This window comes from Oncorhynchus mykiss, chromosome 28 (genome assembly GCF_013265735.2).
Source record: "Oncorhynchus mykiss isolate Arlee chromosome 28, USDA_OmykA_1.1, whole genome shotgun sequence".
In the NCBI taxonomy this organism is placed as follows: Eukaryota; Metazoa; Chordata; class Actinopteri; order Salmoniformes; family Salmonidae; genus Oncorhynchus; species Oncorhynchus mykiss.
The window spans coordinates 8,513,413-8,535,896 of NC_048592.1; the positions used below are offsets into that span (position 1 = coordinate 8,513,413).

At 43.4% G+C, this 22,484-nt stretch overlaps 2 protein-coding genes across 2 annotated transcripts in view; both read right to left on the minus strand.

The window, feature by feature from the left end:
• Positions 1–8,741, minus strand: part of LOC118936616 (dynein heavy chain 11, axonemal-like) — a 41,830-nt gene extending 33,089 nt beyond the window's left edge. The window contains exons 1-16 of the mRNA XM_036967087.1: positions 8,641–8,741; positions 8,383–8,517; positions 8,097–8,270; positions 7,808–7,940; positions 7,398–7,500; positions 7,131–7,253; positions 6,815–7,019; positions 6,220–6,384; positions 5,982–6,122; positions 5,655–5,825; positions 5,442–5,564; positions 5,141–5,334; positions 1,984–2,132; positions 1,757–1,884; positions 1,459–1,596; positions 1,261–1,350 (exon numbers count right to left, since the gene is read on the minus strand). Of these exons, the coding sequence (XP_036822982.1) occupies positions 1,261–1,350; positions 1,459–1,596; positions 1,757–1,884; positions 1,984–2,132; positions 5,141–5,334; positions 5,442–5,564; positions 5,655–5,825; positions 5,982–6,122; positions 6,220–6,384; positions 6,815–7,019; positions 7,131–7,253; positions 7,398–7,500; positions 7,808–7,940; positions 8,097–8,120 (1,887 nt within the window). The 5' untranslated portion in view covers positions 8,121–8,270; positions 8,383–8,517; positions 8,641–8,741. The remainder of the gene's footprint in view (positions 1–1,260; positions 1,351–1,458; positions 1,597–1,756; positions 1,885–1,983; positions 2,133–5,140; positions 5,335–5,441; positions 5,565–5,654; positions 5,826–5,981; positions 6,123–6,219; positions 6,385–6,814; positions 7,020–7,130; positions 7,254–7,397; positions 7,501–7,807; positions 7,941–8,096; positions 8,271–8,382; positions 8,518–8,640) is intronic.
• Positions 8,742–8,750: 9 nt separating this feature from the next.
• The window catches only part of dnah9l (dynein, axonemal, heavy polypeptide 9 like), a 76,105-nt gene continuing 62,371 nt past the window's right edge, over positions 8,751–22,484 (minus strand). The window contains exon 43 of the mRNA XM_036967086.1: positions 8,751–8,892. Within this exon, the coding sequence (XP_036822981.1) occupies positions 8,866–8,892 (27 nt within the window). The 3' untranslated portion in view covers positions 8,751–8,865. The remainder of the gene's footprint in view (positions 8,893–22,484) is intronic.

A 22,484-nucleotide genomic window follows, 5' to 3' on the forward strand; every position in this document is an offset into this window, starting at 1 on the left:
AAATAAAATGCTTTAAATAATTTCTTAAAAACATCACATGTTGTGTCATTATTATTTTACAAATATATATTTTACTTGTCATTTTGAGATCTTGGTGGAGATAATACTTTACGAGTGGTGGAAAAATAACCCAATTGTCATACTTGAGTAAAAGTAAAGATACTTAATAGAAAATGACTCAAGTAAAAGTCACCCAGTAAAATATGACTTGAGTAAAAGTCTAAAGGTATCTGGTTTTAAATGTGCTTAAGTATCAAAAGGGAAAGCAAAGTCTATATATCAAATTCCTTATATTATGCAGATGTTCTTGTTTTTATTTATTTATGGAAAGCCAGGGGCACAGTCTAACAATATTTTACAAACCAGATCAGAGGCAGTAGGGATGAGTTATTTTAATTAGTGTGTGAATTTAACTTTTTTGCTGTCCTGCCTGAGAAATCGATGTCGCGATGGTATAAAGGGTCGGAAGACAGGCGCAGGAATGCGTAACAGGGGTTTTAGTTTACCCAAATTACAGCGTGCGTTGTAAACGCTTCGGGGACGAAGACCAAACAAACACGTTCCAAAACACACGCTAGAAATCCAAAACAAAAGAGTCAGGAGTACCTTGAATAAATGACAGACTCTCACAATGATTAACACACGGGACTAGACCTGTAATCATTTCTTCAAACCACAATGGCACGAAATCCAAAAACACACAGCACAGGTACTCACACGCACCAACGGACATTGTAACAATAATCGACAGGACACTGTTAAACCAAGGACACACTTATTCAAATATGAATCACTTGGAATAGGGGTCAGGTATGCGTAGTGAATGTTCCGGAGGGATCCGTGACATTCGAAATGTCACGAGCACATATTTTCTTTCGGATCGTAGTCAAGTAAAAGTTAAAAAAAAATATATAAATATTCAAGTAAAGTACGGATACTCCAAAGTAGTACTTTAAAGTATTTTTACTTAGTTACTTAAAACACCGCTGTAGTTTTTCTAATGATTAGTAAATGGATTATAAATGTATATATTAACATCTAATAAATGATCCAGTAATCAATTTGAAAGTTTAGTAAATAACTATATATAGCTTGCTAACATTTACAAATGTACAAACAACAATTAGTAAATAGTGAACAAACTGTTTATAAATGATCTATTACTGGATGCTGTTATGAAGCGAGAATCAAACATTTGATTTCAATTGCCCATCCCTAACACCAATGGACAGACAGACATGCACACACACATTCCTTTACCTGGTCAAAGTTGTCCAGAGCAGCGTGGAGGTTGGCATGCATGCCAGTGGGAGGCTCGTTAGTGATCTTGATGGCATTCTCCAGGATGCCCTGAGTCAGGAGAGGAGAACAAACACACTTTTCAATTAGGAAAACACACAGTGTTATTATAAATGCATGCGTGTGTGTGTGTGTGTGTGTGTGTGTGTGTGTGTTTACCTGAGGGATGATGTGCTCCTGTGGTGTAGGGGCAGGCTCAGCACTCATAAACACTCTGTAGTCCTGGTGACTGCCCTCACAGCAGCGTTCCAGAAGCTTCTCCAACGACCCCAGCCAGCGAGCCACCAGGTGGATATTCTGACAGAGATAAATGAATGAATGGATTGATTGATGGATGAACAGATGTTTGCATGAACAAACTAATACATTGATTAATGAAACAGTGAATGGATGGATGCAATGATGAATGAAGGATTGAACTATATCTTATGCACAGTATATAGCAAGATTGCCATACCTGTAGGATGACCCAGTGTCCCTCCTTAGCAGCCATCTCCATGGCAACCTCAGCCACAGCCTCCTGGCCCTGACCCAAAGACACATTGTGGAGCTTCCCCAGGTCTATGGTGAATCCTAACTTCCTGCCTGTTACCATGGGAACAATAGTTTCTCAGTGTGTGTATATCATGTTCATTCAGATTTACAGTGATATTTACATTACAAAATCAGTTGTCTTAGTGTTACCCAGTGACTCCACGTCTTTGAGAGGGTCTACTCCGGGAGACAGGATGAAGAAGACAGGCGAGGCGGGTCCACTCTCTCTGAAGGACTTAGCAAACTCGGTCTTCCTCCTCTCTGTATACTTCACCCCCAACTTCTCCTCCACAAAGTTCCTACACACAGAAAGAGAGAGGGAGATAGAGTGAGAGGGGGGGTATGGGGAGGGAGAATGATCGTCATTATAATTACATTATAATTTGAGGAGAGGGAAAGAAGAGGAGAGGAAGAGGGAGAGGAGAGGGAGAGGAGAGGTAGAGAAGAGGAGAGGGAGAGGAGAGGGAGAGAAGAGGAGAGGTAGAGAAGAGGAGAGGAGAGGGAGAGGAGAGGTAAAGGGGTAGAGGAGAGGGAGAGGAGAGGGAGAGGAGAGGTAGAGAAGAGGAGAGGGATAGGAGAGGAGAGGAGAGGAGTTGAAGAGGGAGAGGAGAGAAGAGGGAGAGGAGAGGGATAGGAGAGAGAGGAAGAGGGAGAGGAGAGGGATAGGATGTAGAGAAGAGGAGAGGGATAGGAGAGGGAGAGGAGAGGAGAGGGAGAGGAGAGGGAGAGGAAAGGGAGAGGAGAGGGAGAGGAGAGGAGAGGGAGAGGAGAGGGAGAGGAGAGGTAGAGGAGAGGTAGAGAAGAGGACAGGGAGAGGAGAGGTAGAGAAGAGGAGAGGGAGAGGAGAGGTAGAGGAGAGGAGAGGTAGAGGAGAGGGAGAGAAGAGGAGAGGGAGAGGAGAGGTAGAGGAGAGGTAGAGGAGAGGTAGAGGAGAGGTAGAGGAGAGGAGAGGGAGAGGAGAGGGAGAGAAGAGGAAGAGGAGAGGGAGAGGAGAGGTAGAGAAGAGGAGAGGGAGAGGAGAGGGAGAGGAGAGGGAGAGGAGAGGGAGAGGAGAGGGAGAGAAGAGGAGAGGGAGAGGAGAGGAGAGGTAGAGGAGAGGAGAGGGAGAGGAGAGGGAGAGAAGAGGAGAGGGAGAGAAGAGGAGAGGAGAGGGAGAGGAGAGGAGAGGGAGAGGAGAGGAGAGGGAGAGAAGAGGAGAGGGAGAGGAGAGGGAGAGGTAGAGAAGAGGAGAGGGAGAGCAGAGGTAGAGGAGAGGTAGAGGAGAGGGAGAGGAGAGGGAGAGAAGAGGAGAGGTAGAGAAGAGGAGAGGGAGAGGAGAGGGAGAGAAGAGGAGAGGAGAGGGAGAGGAGAGGGAGTGAAGAGGGAGAGGGAGAGGAGAGGGAGAGGAGAGGGATAGGATGTAGAGAAGAGGAGAGGGATAGGAGAGGGAGAGGAGAGGTAGAGAAGAGGAGAGGGAGAGGAGAGGGAGAGGAGAGGGAGAGGAGAGGTAGAGGAGAGGGAGAGGAGAGGTAGAGGAGAGGTAGAGGAGAGGTAGAGGAGAGGTAGAGAAGAGGAGAGGGAGAGGAGAGGTAGAGGAGAGGTAGAGAAGAGGAGAGGGAGAGGAGAGGGAGAGGAGAGGTGGAGAAGAGGAGAGGGAGAGGAGAGGAGAGGTAGAGGAGAGGGAGAGGAGAGGTAGAGGAGAGGGAGAGAAGAGGAGAGGGAGAGGAGAGGTAGAGGAGAGGTAGAGGAGAGGGAGAGGAGAGGGAGAGAAGAGGAAGAGGAGAGGGAGAGGAGAGGGAGAGGAGAGGGAGAGGAGAGGGAGAGGAGAGGGAGAGAAGAGGAGAGGGAGAGGGAGAGGAGAGGGAGAGGAGAGGAGAGGGAGAGGAGAGGGAGAGAAGAGGAGAGGAGAGGGAGAGGAGAGGAGAGGGAGAGAAGAGGAGAGGGAGAGGAGAGGGAGAGGTAGAGAAGAGGAGAGGGAGAGCAGAGGTAGAGGAGAGGTAGAGGAGAGGGAGAGGAGAGGGAGAGAAGAGGAGAGGTAGAGAAGAGGAGAGGGAGAGGAGAGGGAGAGAAGAGGAGAGGAGAGGGAGAGGAGAGGGAGTGAAGAGGGAGAGGGAGAGGAGAGGGAGAGGAGAGGGATAGGATTTAGAGAAGAGGAGAGGGATAGGAGAGGGAGAGGAGAGGTAGAGAAGAGGAGAGGTAGAGGAGAGGTAGAGAAGAGGAGAGGGAGAGGAGAGGTAGAGGAGAGGTAGAGAAGAGGAGAGGGAGAGGAGAGGGAGAGGAGAGGTAGAGAAGAGGAGAGGGAGAGGAGAGGAGAGGTAGAGGAGAGGGAGAGGAGAGGGAGAGAAGAGGAGAGGGAGAGGAGAGGTAGAGGAGAGGTAGAGGAGAGGGAGAGAAGAGGAAGAGGAGAGGGAGAGGAGAGGTAGAGAAGAGGAGAAGGAGAGGAGAGGGAGAGGAGAGGGAGAGAAGAGGAGAGGGAGAGGAGAGGAGAGGAGAGGGAGAGGAGAGGGAGAGAAGAGGAGAGGGAGAGAAGAGGAGAGGGAGAGGAGAGGGAGAGAAGAGGAGAGGGAGAGAAGAGGAGAGGGAGATGAGAGGAGAGGGAGAGAAGAGGAGAGGGAGAGGAGAGGGAGAGGTAGAGAAGAGGAGAGGGAGAGGAGAGGGAGAGGAGAGGAGAGGGAGAGGAGAAGGAGAGAAGAGGAGAGGGAGAGGAGAGGGAGAGGAGAAGGAGAGAAGAGGAGAGGGAGAGGAGAGGGAGAGGAGAGGGAGAGGAGAGGAGAGGTAGTGGAGAGGTAGAGGAGAGGAAGAGGAGAGGAGAGGTAGAGAAGAGGAGAGGTAGAGGAGAGGTAGAGGAGAGGGAGAGGAGAGGGAGAGGAGAGGGAGAGGAGAGGAGAGGAGAGGGAGAGGAGAGGTAGAGAAGAGGAGAGGGAGAGGAGAGGGAGAGAAGAGGAGAGGAGAGGGAGAGGAGAGGGAGAGAAGAGGAGAGGGAGAGGAGAGGGAGAGGAGAGGTAGAGAAGAGGAGAGGGAGAGGAGAGGGAGAGGAGGAGAGGAAGAGGAGAGGGAGAGAAGAGGAGAGGAGAGGGAGAGGAGAGGGAGAGAAGAGGAGAGGGAGAGGGAGAGGAGAGGGAGAGGAGAGGTAGAGAAGAGGAGAGGGAGAGGAGAGGGAGAGGAGAGGTAGAGAAGAGGAGAGGGAGAGGAGAGGTAGAGAAGAGGAGAGGGAGAGAAAGCGGCAGTAAGGAGTAAAAAGGACAGGAGGCCAGCTAAGGTACATTGTATGTCCCTCAACTATCCACTGTGTGTTGGGAGGTGGTGGGTATTGTTGGCGTGCGGTCACCTGACAGCGTAAGTCATCCTATCAGGTCTCAGGGCTCTCATCATAATGAGTTTCTGCAGGGAACTTTTTGCTTTCCACTCCTGAGGAAACTTCTCTTTCTCCGGACACTCGGACTCTACCACCTTTTTCCAGCGTTTAGGGGAGCCCTCGATGTCCCGGTCCAAACCACGAAACTCATCAGTGAAACTCATTGTCTAGAGGAGAAGAGGGGAAATACATGTTTGTAAGTGTGTGTGTGTGTGTTTGTGTTTGATACTGTGTGTGTGTGTGTGTGTGTGTGTGTGTGTGTGTGTGTGTGTACCTTGATGGCGCTCCAGGCCTGGTTGGAGAGGAAGTCTACAGGACAGATGTAGCTGTGGTCGATGTTGAAGCGGAGCAGGAAGTCTAGTTCTCGTACGTCTATCTCCTTACTCATCAGTAACAACTGGGGAACAGGGAACACACTATTAGAACTAACACACAGACACACACAGAGAGACCCCCCCCCCCCCCCCCCCCCCCCCCACAGACACACCTGGAAGGCGAGTTGAGCGGTGAAGGTGAGTTTGTCTCTTTCAAACAGGCCTCTGCTGATGTAGTTGAAGGTGGAGTAGGTGATGCCGTCTATTAGAGTGTTGACTCTGCTCCTCACGTCCTCACACACCTCTGCCTGCTCCACCGCCTTGTGGAACACCACATTAAACGCCTACAGGGAGGGAGACAGTGAAAGACAAAGACAAGCCTAGATAAGCTAGAACGCTGTAATCTGGTCGTTAACTGGTCTGTACTGGTCCATTTGGACAGGTCTTGATTTACCTGTAGAAATAAAGGTTCAATGAAATATAAAAGTGCTGTTGGTAACCTTGAGGCTGAACTGATACATGGGGTTGATCTTGTTGAGGTCGTTCATGATGAAGTAGAGCAGAGAGGATCTGACTGCTACGGGGCGGTAGTGTTCTCTGGCCTCGTTGATCTTCACCTCGTTCACCTTCGCCTCCAGAACCTACGTCCCAAAACAGCATATTAGCAATCAGGACCAAGCGATTTGGCTATGCAGTCTGTCTAAGTTCTCTTCCTTTATCCTTAAACCTCTGTCTCACCTTCATCTCGATCTCCGCGGCCGTGTGTTTGGTGGTCTCTAGTTTCTCCACCAGGACGTTGTCTCCTAGGAAGTTGCTCTCAGCAGCAGAGAGACGGCCCAGCAGCTCGTCCTCCAACAGCTTCAGCTCTATCTTGAACAGGTTCTGCTGCTTGGTCAGGTCACTCTGCAACCGCGACACAACCGTTATGCAACCACAACACAACCGTTATGCAACCACAACACAACCGTTATGCAACCACAACACAACCGTTATACAACCACAACACAACCGCTATACAACTGTTATACAACCACAACACAACACAACCGTTACACAGCTGTTATGCAACCGTTATACAACCACAACACAACCGCAACACAACAAACAAACTTTACTAAAATAAATAATTTTGCAACATGTGGGTGGCCCCGGGAATCAAACCCACGACCCTGGTGTTACAAACACCCTACTCTCTGTCTGAGCTATACAAGACCACGACTATGCAGGAACCGAACACAACCAAACTTCAAGTGTCATTTTGTGACCATGTGAGGTCAAGAAGGAAGAGGCTGAGAGAGCCAGGAAGGACAGGGGACATAGCCATCTATCCCACCTTGAGGTGCTCGAGGTCAGGCCTCTCCAGATTGACCACCTGAGCCAGCAGCTGGTCCTCCAGGCCGTCTCTTGTAACAGTGAAGTTGATGAGGGTGGTCTGGGCCTGGATCTCAGGCTTATAGTGGGGGTTAGCCAGCTTAGTGTGGAGGATCAGCCTAAACGCTGGGTGGAAGAAACACTCTTTATCCCCCACCTTTATACAACTGGGAGAGAGAGGGAGAGAGGAGGAGTGTGCATTATACCTGCCTTTTTTGATGATGATGTGGTGTGTGTGTGTGTGTGTGTGTGTGTGTGTGTGTGTGTGTGTGTGTTACCTGCCCTTCTTGATCGTGTGTCGTCCCAGTAGAGGGTCTATGACAGGGTCGATGGACTCCTCCAGATTCTCTATGAGGACAGTGTCTCCAGTCACAACAGCCTGCTCTATCACATCCACATACCTGGGGAAATGGGCTTTAGGTAGAACACATCAAACATACCTGAAGAGAGAGCAAGCTTAACAGATACACCTATTAGGGAGATCCATTCAGGAGAGGGGAGAGTAGGATGGAGGGATGACACAGAGGAGAGGAGAGCAATCTCACCCTTTCTCTCCCAGGCTGACCACCTTGAGGCTGTTGCCATAACGAATCTTGATCCACTTGATGCCCTGCAGTTGGGGGTCAATAAGCAGTGGCCAGCGTTCACCTGGGCGCACACAAAGGAGGAACATGTTACAATTGCAATACGTTTACAGATGTAGGATCTTAATTTGAGCCAGTTTGCTACAGCATAATCCTGCGACAACAGGATATGTGAGTTAACATAATTCATGGACATTTTTGTAAGGGAGAATCAAGTCTGAAATTTCTAAGTGGAAATTACAATCTTCAGAAGCCCTGTTAAACCTCAAATTGCAGGAATGCTCTCCTGCCACAGTGTGGTCAAATTAAGATCTTACATCTGTAGCATGGACATAAAGGTGTAGAAAGTATAAAACATTCTCTACGCTCACAGTTGGTGAGGATGGTGGCGTTCTGAGTGGACATCTTGTCTCCCGGCAACCCCTCGTTGTTCCACTGAGCCACGGTAGCATCATCAGTCAGCATACACACTGGATCTAACCCCTCCGTCATGGGGATGGGGATCTGAGAGAGGGAGGAGACGAGAGGAGGAGAGGTGTTTTAGCATACACACTGGATCTAACCCCTCTGTCATGGGGATGGGTATCTGAGAGGGGGAGGGGAATAGGAGAGGGGGAGCATAAGAGAGAGAGAGAGTAAGAGATGAGAGGAGAGCAGGACCTTCTGGCCACGTAGGAAGGGCATCCAGAGGTTCTCCAGTAGTTCTCTGCGGTACTTCTTAGAGAAGGATCCGGCGTAGGAGATGAAGGCTGCAGTCAGCAGAATGTCTCCACACAGAGTCGCCTCCTGCTCATGGTACCCGGCTACAGAGTGGGCCCAACGCACATTCTCCGACTGAAACACACACATTATCCAGTGGATAAAACGTACTGTTAATGTTGGGAAACTTTCCCAAGTAGCATGACGACAAACTAACCGAGCTGTTATTGGTCAGCCAGCTCCTCACCTCGAGTCCTTTGACGAGGCGATTGGCCAGTTCGATGGTTTTGTTGGTGTGGTTGACCTCGTCCTGACAGCGAAGCTTCTCAGAGGTAGCCTTCTCAAATGCAGCAGTCAGGGTATCCAGACTACAGTCCAACTCCTACACACGCGCACACACGGACGCACACACACACAGTTAAGGGAAAATGTGTGTGTTTGGGGGGGGGGGGGGGGGGGGGGGGGGGGGAGAGAGAGAGAGAGAGAGGGAGAGAGAGAGACCCACAGCTAGTTTCTTCCTAATGGCTTCTAGTTTGTCTGCGGCCTCAGCCAGGTCAGCATTAGCCTGAGAGAGACACAGCTTCTTCACCTCCACCTCACAGAACACCTGGGGAGGAAACAAGCACGCTCACAAATACACATTCCATAACATCAGTTTAAGTTGCCAACATCCACAAGGGTAATACAGAATCTTAAAAGACGTGTGGGTGTGGTAGCCAACCTCAGGCTATTAGGTGAGAGAGATACTTACATACATCTATGATTAGCAGTAGGAGAGAAAGGAAAAATAACAATGTGAGAAAAAGATGACAAGCATAAGAACAGTATTCTTCCATAGCGTTGATCAGGTGCTGCATATGAAATGAACCAGAGGTAAGACTGCATTTGGTCATTGTACATGCTGGTCATTGTACAGCTGAAGAAGGAAGTTGACATACACTTAGGTTGGAGCCACTCCACAAATATCTTGTTAACAAACTATAGTTTTGGTAAGTCGGTAAGGACATCTACTTTGTGCAAGTCATTTTTACAACAATTGTTAACAGACAGACAATTCCAATGGGTCAGAAGTTTACATACACTAAGTTGACTGTGCCTTCCCGAAAATGATGTCCTGGCTTTAGAAACTTCTGATAGGCTAATTGACATCATTTTGGTCAATTGGAGGTGTACCTGAGGATGTATTTCAAGGCCTACCTTCAAACACAGTGCCTCTTTGCTTGACATCATGGGAAAATCAAAAGAAACCAGCCAAGACCTCAGAAAAAAAATTGTAGACCTCCACAAGTCTGGTTCATCCTTGGGAGCAATTTCCAAATGACTGAAGGTACCACTTTCATCTGTACAAACAACAGTACACAAGTATAAACACCATGGGACATCGCAGCCGTCATACCGCTAAGGAAGGAGACGTGTTCTGTCTCCTAGAGATGAACGTACTAAATGCAAATCAATACCAGCCAGAACAACATCAAAGGACCTTGTGAAGATGCTGGAGGAATACAGGTACAAAAGTATCTATATCCACAGAAAAACGAGTCCTATATCGACATATCCTGAAAGGCCGCTCAGCAAGGAAGAAGCCACTGCTCCAAAACCGCCATAAAAAAGCCAGACTACGGTTTGCAACTGCACATGGGGACAAAGATTGTAGTTTTTTTTTTTTAGAAATGTCCTCTTGTCTGATGAAACAAAAATAGAACTGTTTGGCCATAATGACCATCGTTATGTTTGGAGGAAAAAGGGGAGGCTTGCCAGCCGAAGAACACCATCCCAACCGTGAAGCACTGGGGTGGCAGCATCATGTTGTGGGGGTGTTTTGCTGCAGGAGGGACTGGTGCACTTCACAAAATAGATGGCACCATGAGCAAAGAAAATGATGTGGATATATTGAATCAACATCTCAAGACATCAGTCAGGAAGTTAAAGCTTGGTTGCAAATGGGTCTTCCAAATGGACAATGACTCCAAGCATACTTCCAAAGTTGTGGCAAAATTATTTAAGGACAACAAAATCAAGCTATTGGACTGGCCATCACAAAGCCCTGACCTAAATCCTATAGAACATTTGTGGGCAGAACTGAAAAAGCATGTGCAAGCAAGGAGCCCTACAAACTTGACTCAGTTACACCAGCTCTGTCAGGAGTAACTTATTGTGGGAAGCTTGTGGAAGGCTACCCAAAATGTTTGACCCAAGTTAAACAATTTAAAGGCAATGCTACGAAATATTAATTGAGTGTATGTAAACTTCTGACCCACTGGGAATGTGATGAAAGAAATAAAAGCTGAAATAAATAATTCTCTACTATTATTCTACTATTATTCTCTCTACTATTATTTCACATTCTTAAAATAAAGTGGTGATCCTAACTGACCTAAGATAGGGAATTTTTACTAGGATTAAATGTCAGGAATTGTGAAAAACTGATTTTAAATTTATTTGGCTAAGGTGTATGTAAACTTCTGACTTCAAATGTTCGTGTTCAGTTTGTGTGTGTGCATCTATACAGAGTATGGCGTATTAGAGTATGTGTGGTGTATACAGTATGGTGTATTAGAGTGTGTCTGGTGTATACAGTATGGTGTATTAGTGTGTGTGGGGTGTATACAGTACAGTGTATTAGTGTGTGTGGTGTACACAGTGTGGTGTATTAGTGTGTGTGTGTGTGTGTGTGTGTGTGGTGTATACAGTATGGTATATTAGTGTGTGTGTGTGTGTGGTGTATAGAGCATGCGGCATTGTGTATTTTCGTGTGTGTAGGGTGTATACAGTATTGTGTATTAGGGTGTGAAGGGTGTATACAGCATTGTGTATTTTGTGTGTGTAGGGTGTATACAGTATTGTGTATTAGTGTGTGTGGGGTGTATACAGCATTGTGTATTTCGTGTGTGTAGGGTGTATACAGTATTGTGTATTAGTGTGTGGGGTGTATACAGCATTGTGTATTTGTGTGTGTGGGGTGTATACAGCATTGTGTATTAGTGTGTGGGGTGTAGACAGTATTGTGCATTAGTGTGTGTAGTGTATACAGTATTGTGTATTAGTGTGTGTAGGGTCTAAACAGTATTGTGTATTAGTGTGTGTAGTGTATACAGCATTGTGTATTAGTGTGTGTGGGGTGTATACAGTATTGTGTATTAGTGTGTGGGGTGTATACAGCATTGTGTATTAGTGTGTGTGGAGTGTATACAGCATTGTGTATTAGTGTGTGTGGGGTGTATACAGCATTGTGTATTAGTGTGTGTGGAGTGTATACAGTATCGTGTATTAGTGTGTGTGGAGTGTATACAGTATTGTGTATTAGTGTGTGTGGGGTGTATACAGTATTGTGTATTACTGTGTGGGGTGTATACAGCATTGTGTATTTTGTGTGTGTAGGGTGTATACAGTTTTGTGTATTAGGGTGTGTAGGGTGTATGCAGTATTAGTGTGTGTGGGGTGTATACAGCATTGTGTATTTCGTGTGTGTAGGGTGTATACAGTATTGTGTATTAGTGTGTGTAGGGTGTATACAGCATTGTGTATTTGTGTGTGTAGGGTGTATACAGCATTGTGTATTTTGTGTGTGTAGGGTCTATACAGTATTGTGTATTAGGGTGTGTAGGGTGTATACAGTATTGTGTATTAGTGTGTGTAGGGTGTATACAGCATTGTGTATTTCGTGTGCGTAGGGTGTATACAGCATTGTGTATTAGTGTGTGTGTGGAGTGTATACAGTATTGTGTATTAGTGTGTGTGGATTGTATACAGCATTGTGTATTAGTGTGTGGGGTGTATACAGCATTGTGTATTTGTGTGTGTAGGGTGTATACAGCATTGTGTATTAGTATGTGGGGTGTATACAGTATTGTGTATTACTGTGTGGGGTGTATACAGTATTGTGTATTAGTATGTGGGGTGTATACAGTATTGTGTATTACTGTGTGGGGTGTATTCAGCATTGTGTATTACTGTGTGGGGTGTATACAGTAATGTGTATTACTGTGTGGGGTGTATACAGTATTGTGTATTACTGTGTGGGGTGTATTCAGCATTGTGCATTACTGTGTGGGGTATATACAGCATTGTGTATTACTGTGTGGGGTGTATACAGTATTGTGTATTACTGTGTGGGGTGTATACAGTATTGTGTATTCGCATGTGGGGTGTATACAGTATTGTGTATTACTGTGTGGGGTGTATACAGTATTGTGTATTACTGTGTGGGGTGTATACAGTATTGTGTATTACTGTGTGGGGTGTATACAGCATTGTGTATTAGTGTGTGTGGAGTGTATACAGCATTGTGTATTACTGTGTGGGGTGTATTCAGTATTGTGTATTACTGTGTGGGGTGTATACAGTATTGTGTATTAGTATGTGGGGTGTATACAGTATTGTGTATTACTGTGTGGGGTGTATTCAGCATTGTGTATTACTGTGTGGGGTATATACAGTATTGTGTATTACTGTGTGGGGTGTATACAGTATTGTGTATTACTGTGTGGGGTGTATACAGTATTGTGTATTACTGTGTGGGGTGAATACAGTATTGTGTGTTACTGTGTGGGGTGTATACAGTATAGTGTATTACTGTGTGGGGTGTATACAGTATTGTGTATTACTGTGTGGGGTGTATACAGTATTGTGTATTACTGTGTGGGGTGTATTCAGCATTGTGTATTAGTGTGTGTGGAGTGTATTCAGCATTGTATATTACTGTGTGGGGTGTATTCAGCATTGTGTATTAATGTGTGGGGTGTATACAGTATTGTGTATTACTGTGTGGGGTGTATACAGTATTGTGTATTACTGTGTGGGGTGTATACAGTATTGTGTATTAGTGTGTGTGGAGTGTATTCAGCATTGTGTATTACTGTGTGGGGTGTATTCAGCATTGTGTATTACTGTGTGGGGTGTATACAGTATTGTGTATTACTGTGTGGGGTGTATACAGTATTGTGTATTACTGTGTGGGGTGTATACAGTATTGTGTATTAGTGTGTGTGGAGTATACAGTATTGTGTATTAGTGTGTGGGGTGTATACAGCATTGTGTATTACTGTGTGGGGTGTATACAGTATTGTGTATTAGTGTGTGTGGAGTGTATTCAGCATTGTGTATTACAGTGTGGGGTGTATACAGTATTGTGTATTAGTGTGTGTGGAGTGTATTCAGCATTGTGTATTACTGTGTGGGGTGTATACAGTATTGTGTATTACTGTTTGGGGTGTATTCAGCATTGTGTATTACTGTGTGGGGTGTATACAGTATTGTGTATTAGAATGTGGGGTGTATACAGTATTGTGTATTACTGTGTGGGGTGTATACAGTATTGTGTATTACTGTGTGGGGTGTATACAGCATTGTGTATTACTGTGTGGAGTGTATACAGTATTGTGTATTACTGTGTGGGGTGTATACAGCATTGTGTATTACTGTGTGGGGTGTATACAGCATTGTGTATTACTGTGTGGGGTGTATACAGTATTGTGTATTAGTGTGTGTAGTGTATACAGTATTGTGTATTAGTGTGTGTAGGGTCTAAACAGTATTGTGTATTAGTGTGTGTAGTGTATACAGCATTGTGTATTAGTGTGTGTGGGGTGTATACAGTATTGTGTATTAGTGTGTGTGGAGTGTATACAGCATTGTGTATTAGTGTGTGTGGGGTGTATACAGCATTGTGTATTAGTGTGTGTGGAGTGTATACAGTATCGTGTATTAGTGTGTGTGGAGTGTATACAGTATTGTGTATTAGTGTGTGTGGGGTGTATACAGTATTGTGTATTACTGTGTGGGGTGTATACAGCATTGTGTATTTTGTGTGTGTAGGGTGTATACAGTTTTGTGTATTAGGGTGTGTAGGGTGTATGCAGTATTAGTGTGTGTGGGGTGTATACAGCATTGTGTATTTCGTGTGTGTAGGGTGTATACAGTATTGTGTATTAGTGTGTGTAGGGTGTATACAGCATTGTGTATTTGTGTGTGTAGGGTGTATACAGCATTGTGTATTTTGTGTGTGTAGGGTCTATACAGTATTGTGTATTAGGGTGTGTAGGGTGTATACAGTATTGTGTATTAGTGTGTGTAGGGTGTATACAGCATTGTGTATTTCGTGTGCGTAGGGTGTATACAGCATTGTGTATTAGTGTGTGTGTGGAGTGTATACAGTATTGTGTATTAGTGTGTGTGGATTGTATACAGCATTGTGTATTAGTGTGTGGGGTGTATACAGCATTGTGTATTTGTGTGTGTAGGGTGTATACAGCATTGTGTATTAGTATGTGGGGTGTATACAGTATTGTGTATTACTGTGTGGGGTGTATACAGTATTGTGTATTAGTATGTGGGGTGTATACAGTATTGTGTATTACTGTGTGGGGTGTATTCAGCATTGTGTATTACTGTGTGGGGTGTATACAGTAATGTGTATTACTGTGTGGGGTGTATACAGTATTGTGTATTACTGTGTGGGGTGTATTCAGCATTGTGCATTACTGTGTGGGGTATATACAGCATTGTGTATTACTGTGTGGGGTGTATACAGTATTGTGTATTACTGTGTGGGGTGTATACAGTATTGTGTATTCGTATGTGGGGTGTATACAGTATTGTGTATTACTGTGTGGGGTGTATACAGTATTGTGTATTACTGTGTGGGGTGTATACAGTATTGTGTATTACTGTGTGGGGTGTATACAGCATTGTGTATTAGTGTGTGTGGAGTGTATACAGCATTGTGTATTACTGTGTGGGGTGTATTCAGTATTGTGTATTACTGTGTGGGGTGTATACAGTATTGTGTATTAGTATGTGGGGTGTATACAGTATTGTGTATTAGTGTGTGTGGGGTGTATACAGCATTGTGTATTAGTGTGTGTGGAGTGTATACAGCATTGTGTATTTTGTGTGTGTAGGGTGTATACAGTTTTGTGTATTAGGGTGTGTAGGGTGTATGCAGTATTAGTGTGTGTGGGGTGTATACAGCATTGTGTATTTCGTGTGTGTAGGGTGTATACAGTATTGTGTATTAGTGTGTGTAGGGTGTATACAGCATTGTGTATTTGTGTGTGTAGGGTGTATACAGCATTGTGTATTTTGTGTGTGTAGGGTCTATACAGTATTGTGTATTAGGGTGTGTAGGGTGTATACAGTATTGTGTATTAGTGTGTGTAGGGTGTATACAGCATTGTGTATTTCGTGTGCGTAGGGTGTATACTGCATTGTGTATTAGTGTGTGTGTGGAGTGTATACAGTATTGTGTATTAGTGTGTGTGGATTGTATACAGCATTGTGTATTACTGTGTGGGGTGTATTCAGCATTGTGTATTACTGTGTGGGGTGTATACAGTATTGTGTATTACTGTGTGGGGTGTATACAGTATTGTGTATTACTGTGTGGGGTGTATACAGTATTGTGTATTAGTGTGTGTGGAGTATACAGTATTGTGTATTAGTGTGTGGGGTGTATACAGCATTGTGTATTACTGTGTGGGGTGTATACAGTATTGTGTATTAGTGTGTGTGGAGTGTATTCAGCATTGTGTATTACAGTGTGGGGTGTATACAGTATTGTGTATTAGTGTGTGTGGAGTGTATTCAGCATTGTGTATTACTGTGTGGGGTGTATACAGTATTGTGTATTACTGTTTGGGGTGTATTCAGCATTGTGTATTACTGTGTGGGGTGTATACAGTATTGTGTATTAGAATGTGGGGTGTATACAGTATTGTGTATTACTGTGTGGGGTGTATACAGTATTGTGTATTACTGTGTGGGGTGTATACAGCATTGTGTATTACTGTGTGGAGTGTATACAGTATTGTGTATTACTGTGTGGGGTGTATACAGCATTGTGTATTACTGTGTGGGGTGTATACAGCATTGTGTATTACTGTGTGGGGTGTATACAGTATTGTGTATTAGTGTGTGTAGTGTATACAGTATTGTGTATTAGTGTGTGTAGGGTCTAAACAGTATTGTGTATTAGTGTGTGTAGTGTATACAGCATTGTGTATTAGTGTGTGTGGGGTGTATACAGTATTGTGTATTAGTGTGTGTGGAGTGTATACAGCATTGTGTATTAGTGTGTGTGGGGTGTATACAGCATTGTGTATTAGTGTGTGTGGAGTGTATACAGTATCGTGTATTAGTGTGTGTGGAGTGTATACAGTATTGTGTATTAGTGTGTGTGGGGTGTATACAGTATTGTGTATTACTGTGTGGGGTGTATACAGCATTGTGTATTTTGTGTGTGTAGGGTGTATACAGTTTTGTGTATTAGGGTGTGTAGGGTGTATGCAGTATTAGTGTGTGTGGGGTGTATACAGCATTGTGTATTTCGTGTGTGTAGGGTGTATACAGTATTGTGTATTAGTGTGTGTAGGGTGTATACAGCATTGTGTATTTGTGTGTGTAGGGTGTATACAGCATTGTGTATTTTGTGTGTGTAGGGTCTATACAGTATTGTGTATTAGGGTGTGTAGGGTGTATACAGTATTGTGTATTAGTGTGTGTAGGGTGTATACAGCATTGTGTATTTCGTGTGCGTAGGGTGTATACAGCATTGTGTATTAGTGTGTGTGTGGAGTGTATACAGTATTGTGTATTAGTGTGTGTGGATTGTATACAGCATTGTGTATTAGTGTGTGGGGTGTATACAGCATTGTGTATTTGTGTGTGTAGGGTGTATACAGCATTGTGTATTAGTATGTGGGGTGTATACAGTATTGTGTATTACTGTGTGGGGTGTATACAGTATTGTGTATTAGTATGTGGGGTGTATACAGTATTGTGTATTACTGTGTGGGGTGTATTCAGCATTGTGTATTACTGTGTGGGGTGTATACAGTAATGTGTATTACTGTGTGGGGTGTATACAGTATTGTGTATTACTGTGTGGGGTGTATTCAGCATTGTGCATTACTGTGTGGGGTATATACAGCATTGTGTATTACTGTGTGGGGTGTATACAGTATTGTGTATTACTGTGTGGGGTGTATACAGTATTGTGTATTCGTATGTGGGGTGTATACAGTATTGTGTATTACTGTGTGGGGTGTATACAGTATTGTGTATTACTGTGTGGGGTGTATACAGTATTGTGTATTACTGTGTGGGGTGTATACAGCATTGTGTATTAGTGTGTGTGGAGTGTATACAGCATTGTGTATTACTGTGTGGGGTGTATTCAGTATTGTGTATTACTGTGTGGGGTGTATACAGTATTGTGTATTAGTATGTGGGGTGTATACAGTATTGTGTATTAGTGTGTGTGGGGTGTATACAGCATTGTGTATTAGTGTGTGTGGAGTGTATACAGCATTGTGTATTTTGTGTGTGTAGGGTGTATACAGTTTTGTGTATTAGGGTGTGTAGGGTGTATGCAGTATTAGTGTGTGTGGGGTGTATACAGCATTGTGTATTTCGTGTGTGTAGGGTGTATACAGTATTGTGTATTAGTGTGTGTAGGGTGTATACAGCATTGTGTATTTGTGTGTGTAGGGTGTATACAGCATTGTGTATTTTGTGTGTGTAGGGTCTATACAGTATTGTGTATTAGGGTGTGTAGGGTGTATACAGTATTGTGTATTAGTGTGTGTAGGGTGTATACAGCATTGTGTATTTCGTGTGCGTAGGGTGTATACTGCATTGTGTATTAGTGTGTGTGTGGAGTGTATACAGTATTGTGTATTAGTGTGTGTGGATTGTATACAGCATTGTGTATTAGTGTGTGGGGTGTATACAGCATTGTGTATTTGTGTGTGTAGGGTGTATACAGCATTGTGTATTAGTATGTGGGGTGTATACAGTATTGTGTATTACTGTGTGGGGTGTATACAGCATTGTGTATTAGTGTGTGTGGAGTGTATACAGCATTGTGTATTACTGTGTGGGGTGTATTCAGTATTGTGTATTACTGTGTGGGGTGTATACAGTATTGTGTATTAGTATGTGGGGTGTATACAGTATTGTGTATTAGTGTGTGTGGGGTGTATACAGCATTGTGTATTAGTGTGTGTGGAGTGTATACAGCATTGTGTATTTTGTGTGTGTAGGGTGTATACAGTTTTGTGTATTAGGGTGTGTAGGGTGTATGCAGTATTAGTGTGTGTGGGGTGTATACAGCATTGTGTATTTCGTGTGTGTAGGGTGTATACAGTATTGTGTATTAGTGTGTGTAGGGTGTATACAGCATTGTGTATTTGTGTGTGTAGGGTGTATACAGCATTGTGTATTTTGTGTGTGTAGGGTCTATACAGTATTGTGTATTAGGGTGTGTAGGGTGTATACAGTATTGTGTATTAGTGTGTGTAGGGTGTATACAGCATTGTGTATTTCGTGTGCGTAGGGTGTATACTGCATTGTGTATTAGTGTGTGTGTGGAGTGTATACAGTATTGTGTATTAGTGTGTGTGGATTGTATACAGCATTGTGTATTACTGTGTGGGGTGTATTCAGCATTGTGTATTACTGTGTGGGGTGTATACAGTATTGTGTATTACTGTGTGGGGTGTATACAGTATTGTGTATTACTGTGTGGGGTGTATACAGTATTGTGTATTAGTGTGTGTGGAGTATACAGTATTGTGTATTAGTGTGTGGGGTGTATACAGCATTGTGTATTACTGTGTGGGGTGTATACAGTATTGTGTATTAGTGTGTGTGGAGTGTATTCAGCATTGTGTATTACAGTGTGGGGTGTATACAGTATTGTGTATTAGTGTGTGTGGAGTGTATTCAGCATTGTGTATTACTGTGTGGGGTGTATACAGTATTGTGTATTACTGTTTGGGGTGTATTCAGCATTGTGTATTACTGTGTGGGGTGTATACAGTATTGTGTATTAGAATGTGGGGTGTATACAGTATTGTGTATTACTGTGTGGGGTGTATACAGTATTGTGTATTACTGTGTGGGGTGTATACAGCATTGTGTATTACTGTGTGGAGTGTATACAGTATTGTGTATTACTGTGTGGGGTGTATACAGCATTGTGTATTACTGTGTGGGGTGTATACAGCATTGTGTATTACTGTGTGGGGTGTATACAGTATTGTGTATTAGTGTGTGTAGTGTATACAGTATTGTGTATTAGTATGTGGGGTGTATACAGTATTGTGTATTACTGTGTGGGGTGTATTCAGCATTGTGTATTACTGTGTGTAGGGTGTATACAGCATTGTGTATTTGTGTGTGTAGGGTGTATACAGCATTGTGTATTTTGTGTGTGTAGGGTCTATACAGTATTGTGTATTAGGGTGTGTAGGGTGTATACAGCATTGTGTATTACTGTGTGGGGTGTATTCAGTATTGTGTATTACTGTGTGGGGTGTATACAGTATTGTGTATTAGTATGTGGGGTGTATACAGTATTGTGTATTACTGTGTGGGGTGTATTCAGCATTGTGTATTACTGTGTGGGGTATATACAGTATTGTGTATTACTGTGTGGGGTGTATACAGTATTGTGTATTACTGTGTGGGGTGTATACAGTATTGTGTATTACTGTGTGGGGTGTATACAGTATTGTGTGTTACTGTGTGGGGTGTATACAGTATAGTGTATTACTGTGTGGGGTGTATACAGTATTGTGTATTACTGTGTGGGGTGTATACAGTATTGTGTATTACTGTGTGGGGTGTATTCAGCATTGTGTATTAGTGTGTGTGGAGTGTATTCAGCATTGTATATTACTGTGTTGGGTGTATTCAGCATTGTGTATTACTGTGTGGGGTGTATACAGTATTGTGTATTACTGTGTGGGGTGTATACAGTATTGTGTATTACTGTGTGGGGTGTATACAGTATTGTGTATTAGTGTGTGTGGAGTGTATTCAGCATTGTGTATTACTGTGTGGGGTGTATTCAGCATTGTGTATTACTGTGTGGGGTGTATACAGTATTGTGTATTACTGTGTGGGGTGTATACAGTATTGTGTATTACTGTGTGGGGTGTATACAGTATTGTGTATTAGTGTGTGTGGAGTATACAGTATTGTGTATTAGTGTGTGTGGAGTGTATTCAGCATTGTGTATTACTGTGTGGGGTGTATACAGTATTGTGTATTACTGTGTGGGGTGTATACAGCATTGTGTATTACTGTGTGGGGTGTATACAGTATTGTGTATTACTGTGTGGGGTGTATACAATATTGTGTATTAGTGTGTGTGGAGTGTATTCAGCATTGTGTATTACAGTGTGGGGTGTATACAGTATTGTGTATTAGTGTGTGTGGAGTGTATTCAGCATTGTGTATTACTGTGTGGGGTGTATACAGTATTGTGTATTACTGTGTGGGGTGTATTCAGCATTGTGTATTACTGTGTGGGGTGTATACAGTATTGTGTATTAGAATGTGGGGTGTATACAGTATTGTGTATTACTGTGTGGGGTGTATACAGTATTGTGTATTACTGTGTGGGGTGTATACAGCATTGTGTATTACTGTGTGGAGTGTATACAGTATTGTGTATTACTGTGTGGGGTGTATACAGCATTGTGTATTACTGTGTGGGGTGTATACAGTATTGTGTATTAGTGTGTGTGTAGTGTATTCAGCATTGTGTATTACTGTGTGGGGTGTATACAGTATTGTGTATTACTGTGTGGGGTGTATTCAGCATTGTGTATTACTGTGTGGGGTGTATACAGTATTGTGTATTACTGTGTGGGGTGTATACAGTATTGTGTATTAGTGTGTGGGGTGTATACAGTATTGTGTATTACTGTGTGGGGTGTATTCAGCATTGTGTATTACTGTGTGGGGTGTATACAGCATTGTGTATTACTGTGTGGGGTGTATACAGTATTGTGTATTAGTGTGTGGGGTGTATACAGTATTGTGTATTACTGTGTGGGGTGTATACAGTATTGTGTATTAGTGTGTGGGGTGTATACAGTATTGTGTATTACTGTGTGGGGTGTATACAGTATTGTGTATTACTGTGTGGGGTGTATACAGTATTGTGTATTAGTGTGTGGGGTGTATACAGTATTGTGTATTACTGTGTGGGGTGTATACAGTATTGTGTATTAGTGTGTGGGGTGTATACAGTATTGTGTATTAGTATGTGGGGTGTATACAGTATTGTGTATTACTGTGTGGGGTGTATACAGTATTGTGTATTACTGTGTGGGGTGTATACAGTATTGTGTATTACTGTGTGGGGTGTATACAGTATTGTGTATTACTGTGTGGGGTGTATACAGCATTGTGTATTAGTGTGTGTGGAGTGTATACAGCATTGTGTATTACTGTGTGGGGTGTATTCAGTATTGTGTATTACTGTGTGGGGTGTATACAGTATTGTGTATTAGTATGTGGGGTGTATACAGTATTGTGTATTACTGTGTGGGGTGTATTCAGCATTGTGTATTACTGTGTGGGGTATATACAGTATTGTGTATTACTGTGTGGGGTGTATACAGTATTGTGTATTACTGTGTGGGGTGTATACAGTATTGTGTATTACTGTGTGGGGTGTATACAGTATTGTGTATTACTGTGTGGGGTGTATACAGTATAGTGTATTACTGTGTGGGGTGTATACAGTATTGTGTATTACTGTGTGGGGTGTATACAGTATTGTGTATTACTGTGTGGGGTGTATTCAGCATTGTGTATTAGTGTGTGTGGAGTGTATTCAGCATTGTATATTACTGTGTGGGGTGTATTCAGCATTGTGTATTACTGTGTGGGGTGTATACATTATTGTGTATTACTGTGTGGGGTGTATACAGTATTGTGTATTACTGTGTGGGGTGTATTTTTTTTATTTTTATTTCACCTTTATTTAACCAGGTAGGCTAGTTGAGAACAAGTTCTCATTTGCAACTGCGACCTGGCCAAGATAAGGCATAGCAGTGTGAACAGACAACACAGAGTTACACATGGAGTAAACAATTAACAAGTCAATAACACAGTAGAAAAAAAGGGGAGTCTATATATACATTGTGTGCAAAAGGCATGAGGTAGGCAAATAATTACAATTATGCAGATTAACACTGGAGTGATAAATGATCAGATGGTTATGTACAGGTAGAGATATTGGTGTGCAAAAGAGCAGAAAAATAAAAATAAATAAATAAAAACAGTATGGGGGTGAGGTAGGTGAAAATGGGTGGGCTATTTACCAATAGACTATGTACAGCTGCAGCGATCGGTTAGCTGCTCAGATAGCAGATGTTTGAAGTTGGTGAGGGAGATAAAAGTCTCCAACTTCAGCGATTTTTGCAATTCGTTCCAGTCACAGGCAGCAGAGAACTGGAACGAAAGGCGGCCAAATGAGGTGTTGGCTTTAGGGATGATCAGTGAGATACACCTGCTGGAGCGCGTGCTACGGATGGGTGTTGCCATCGTAAC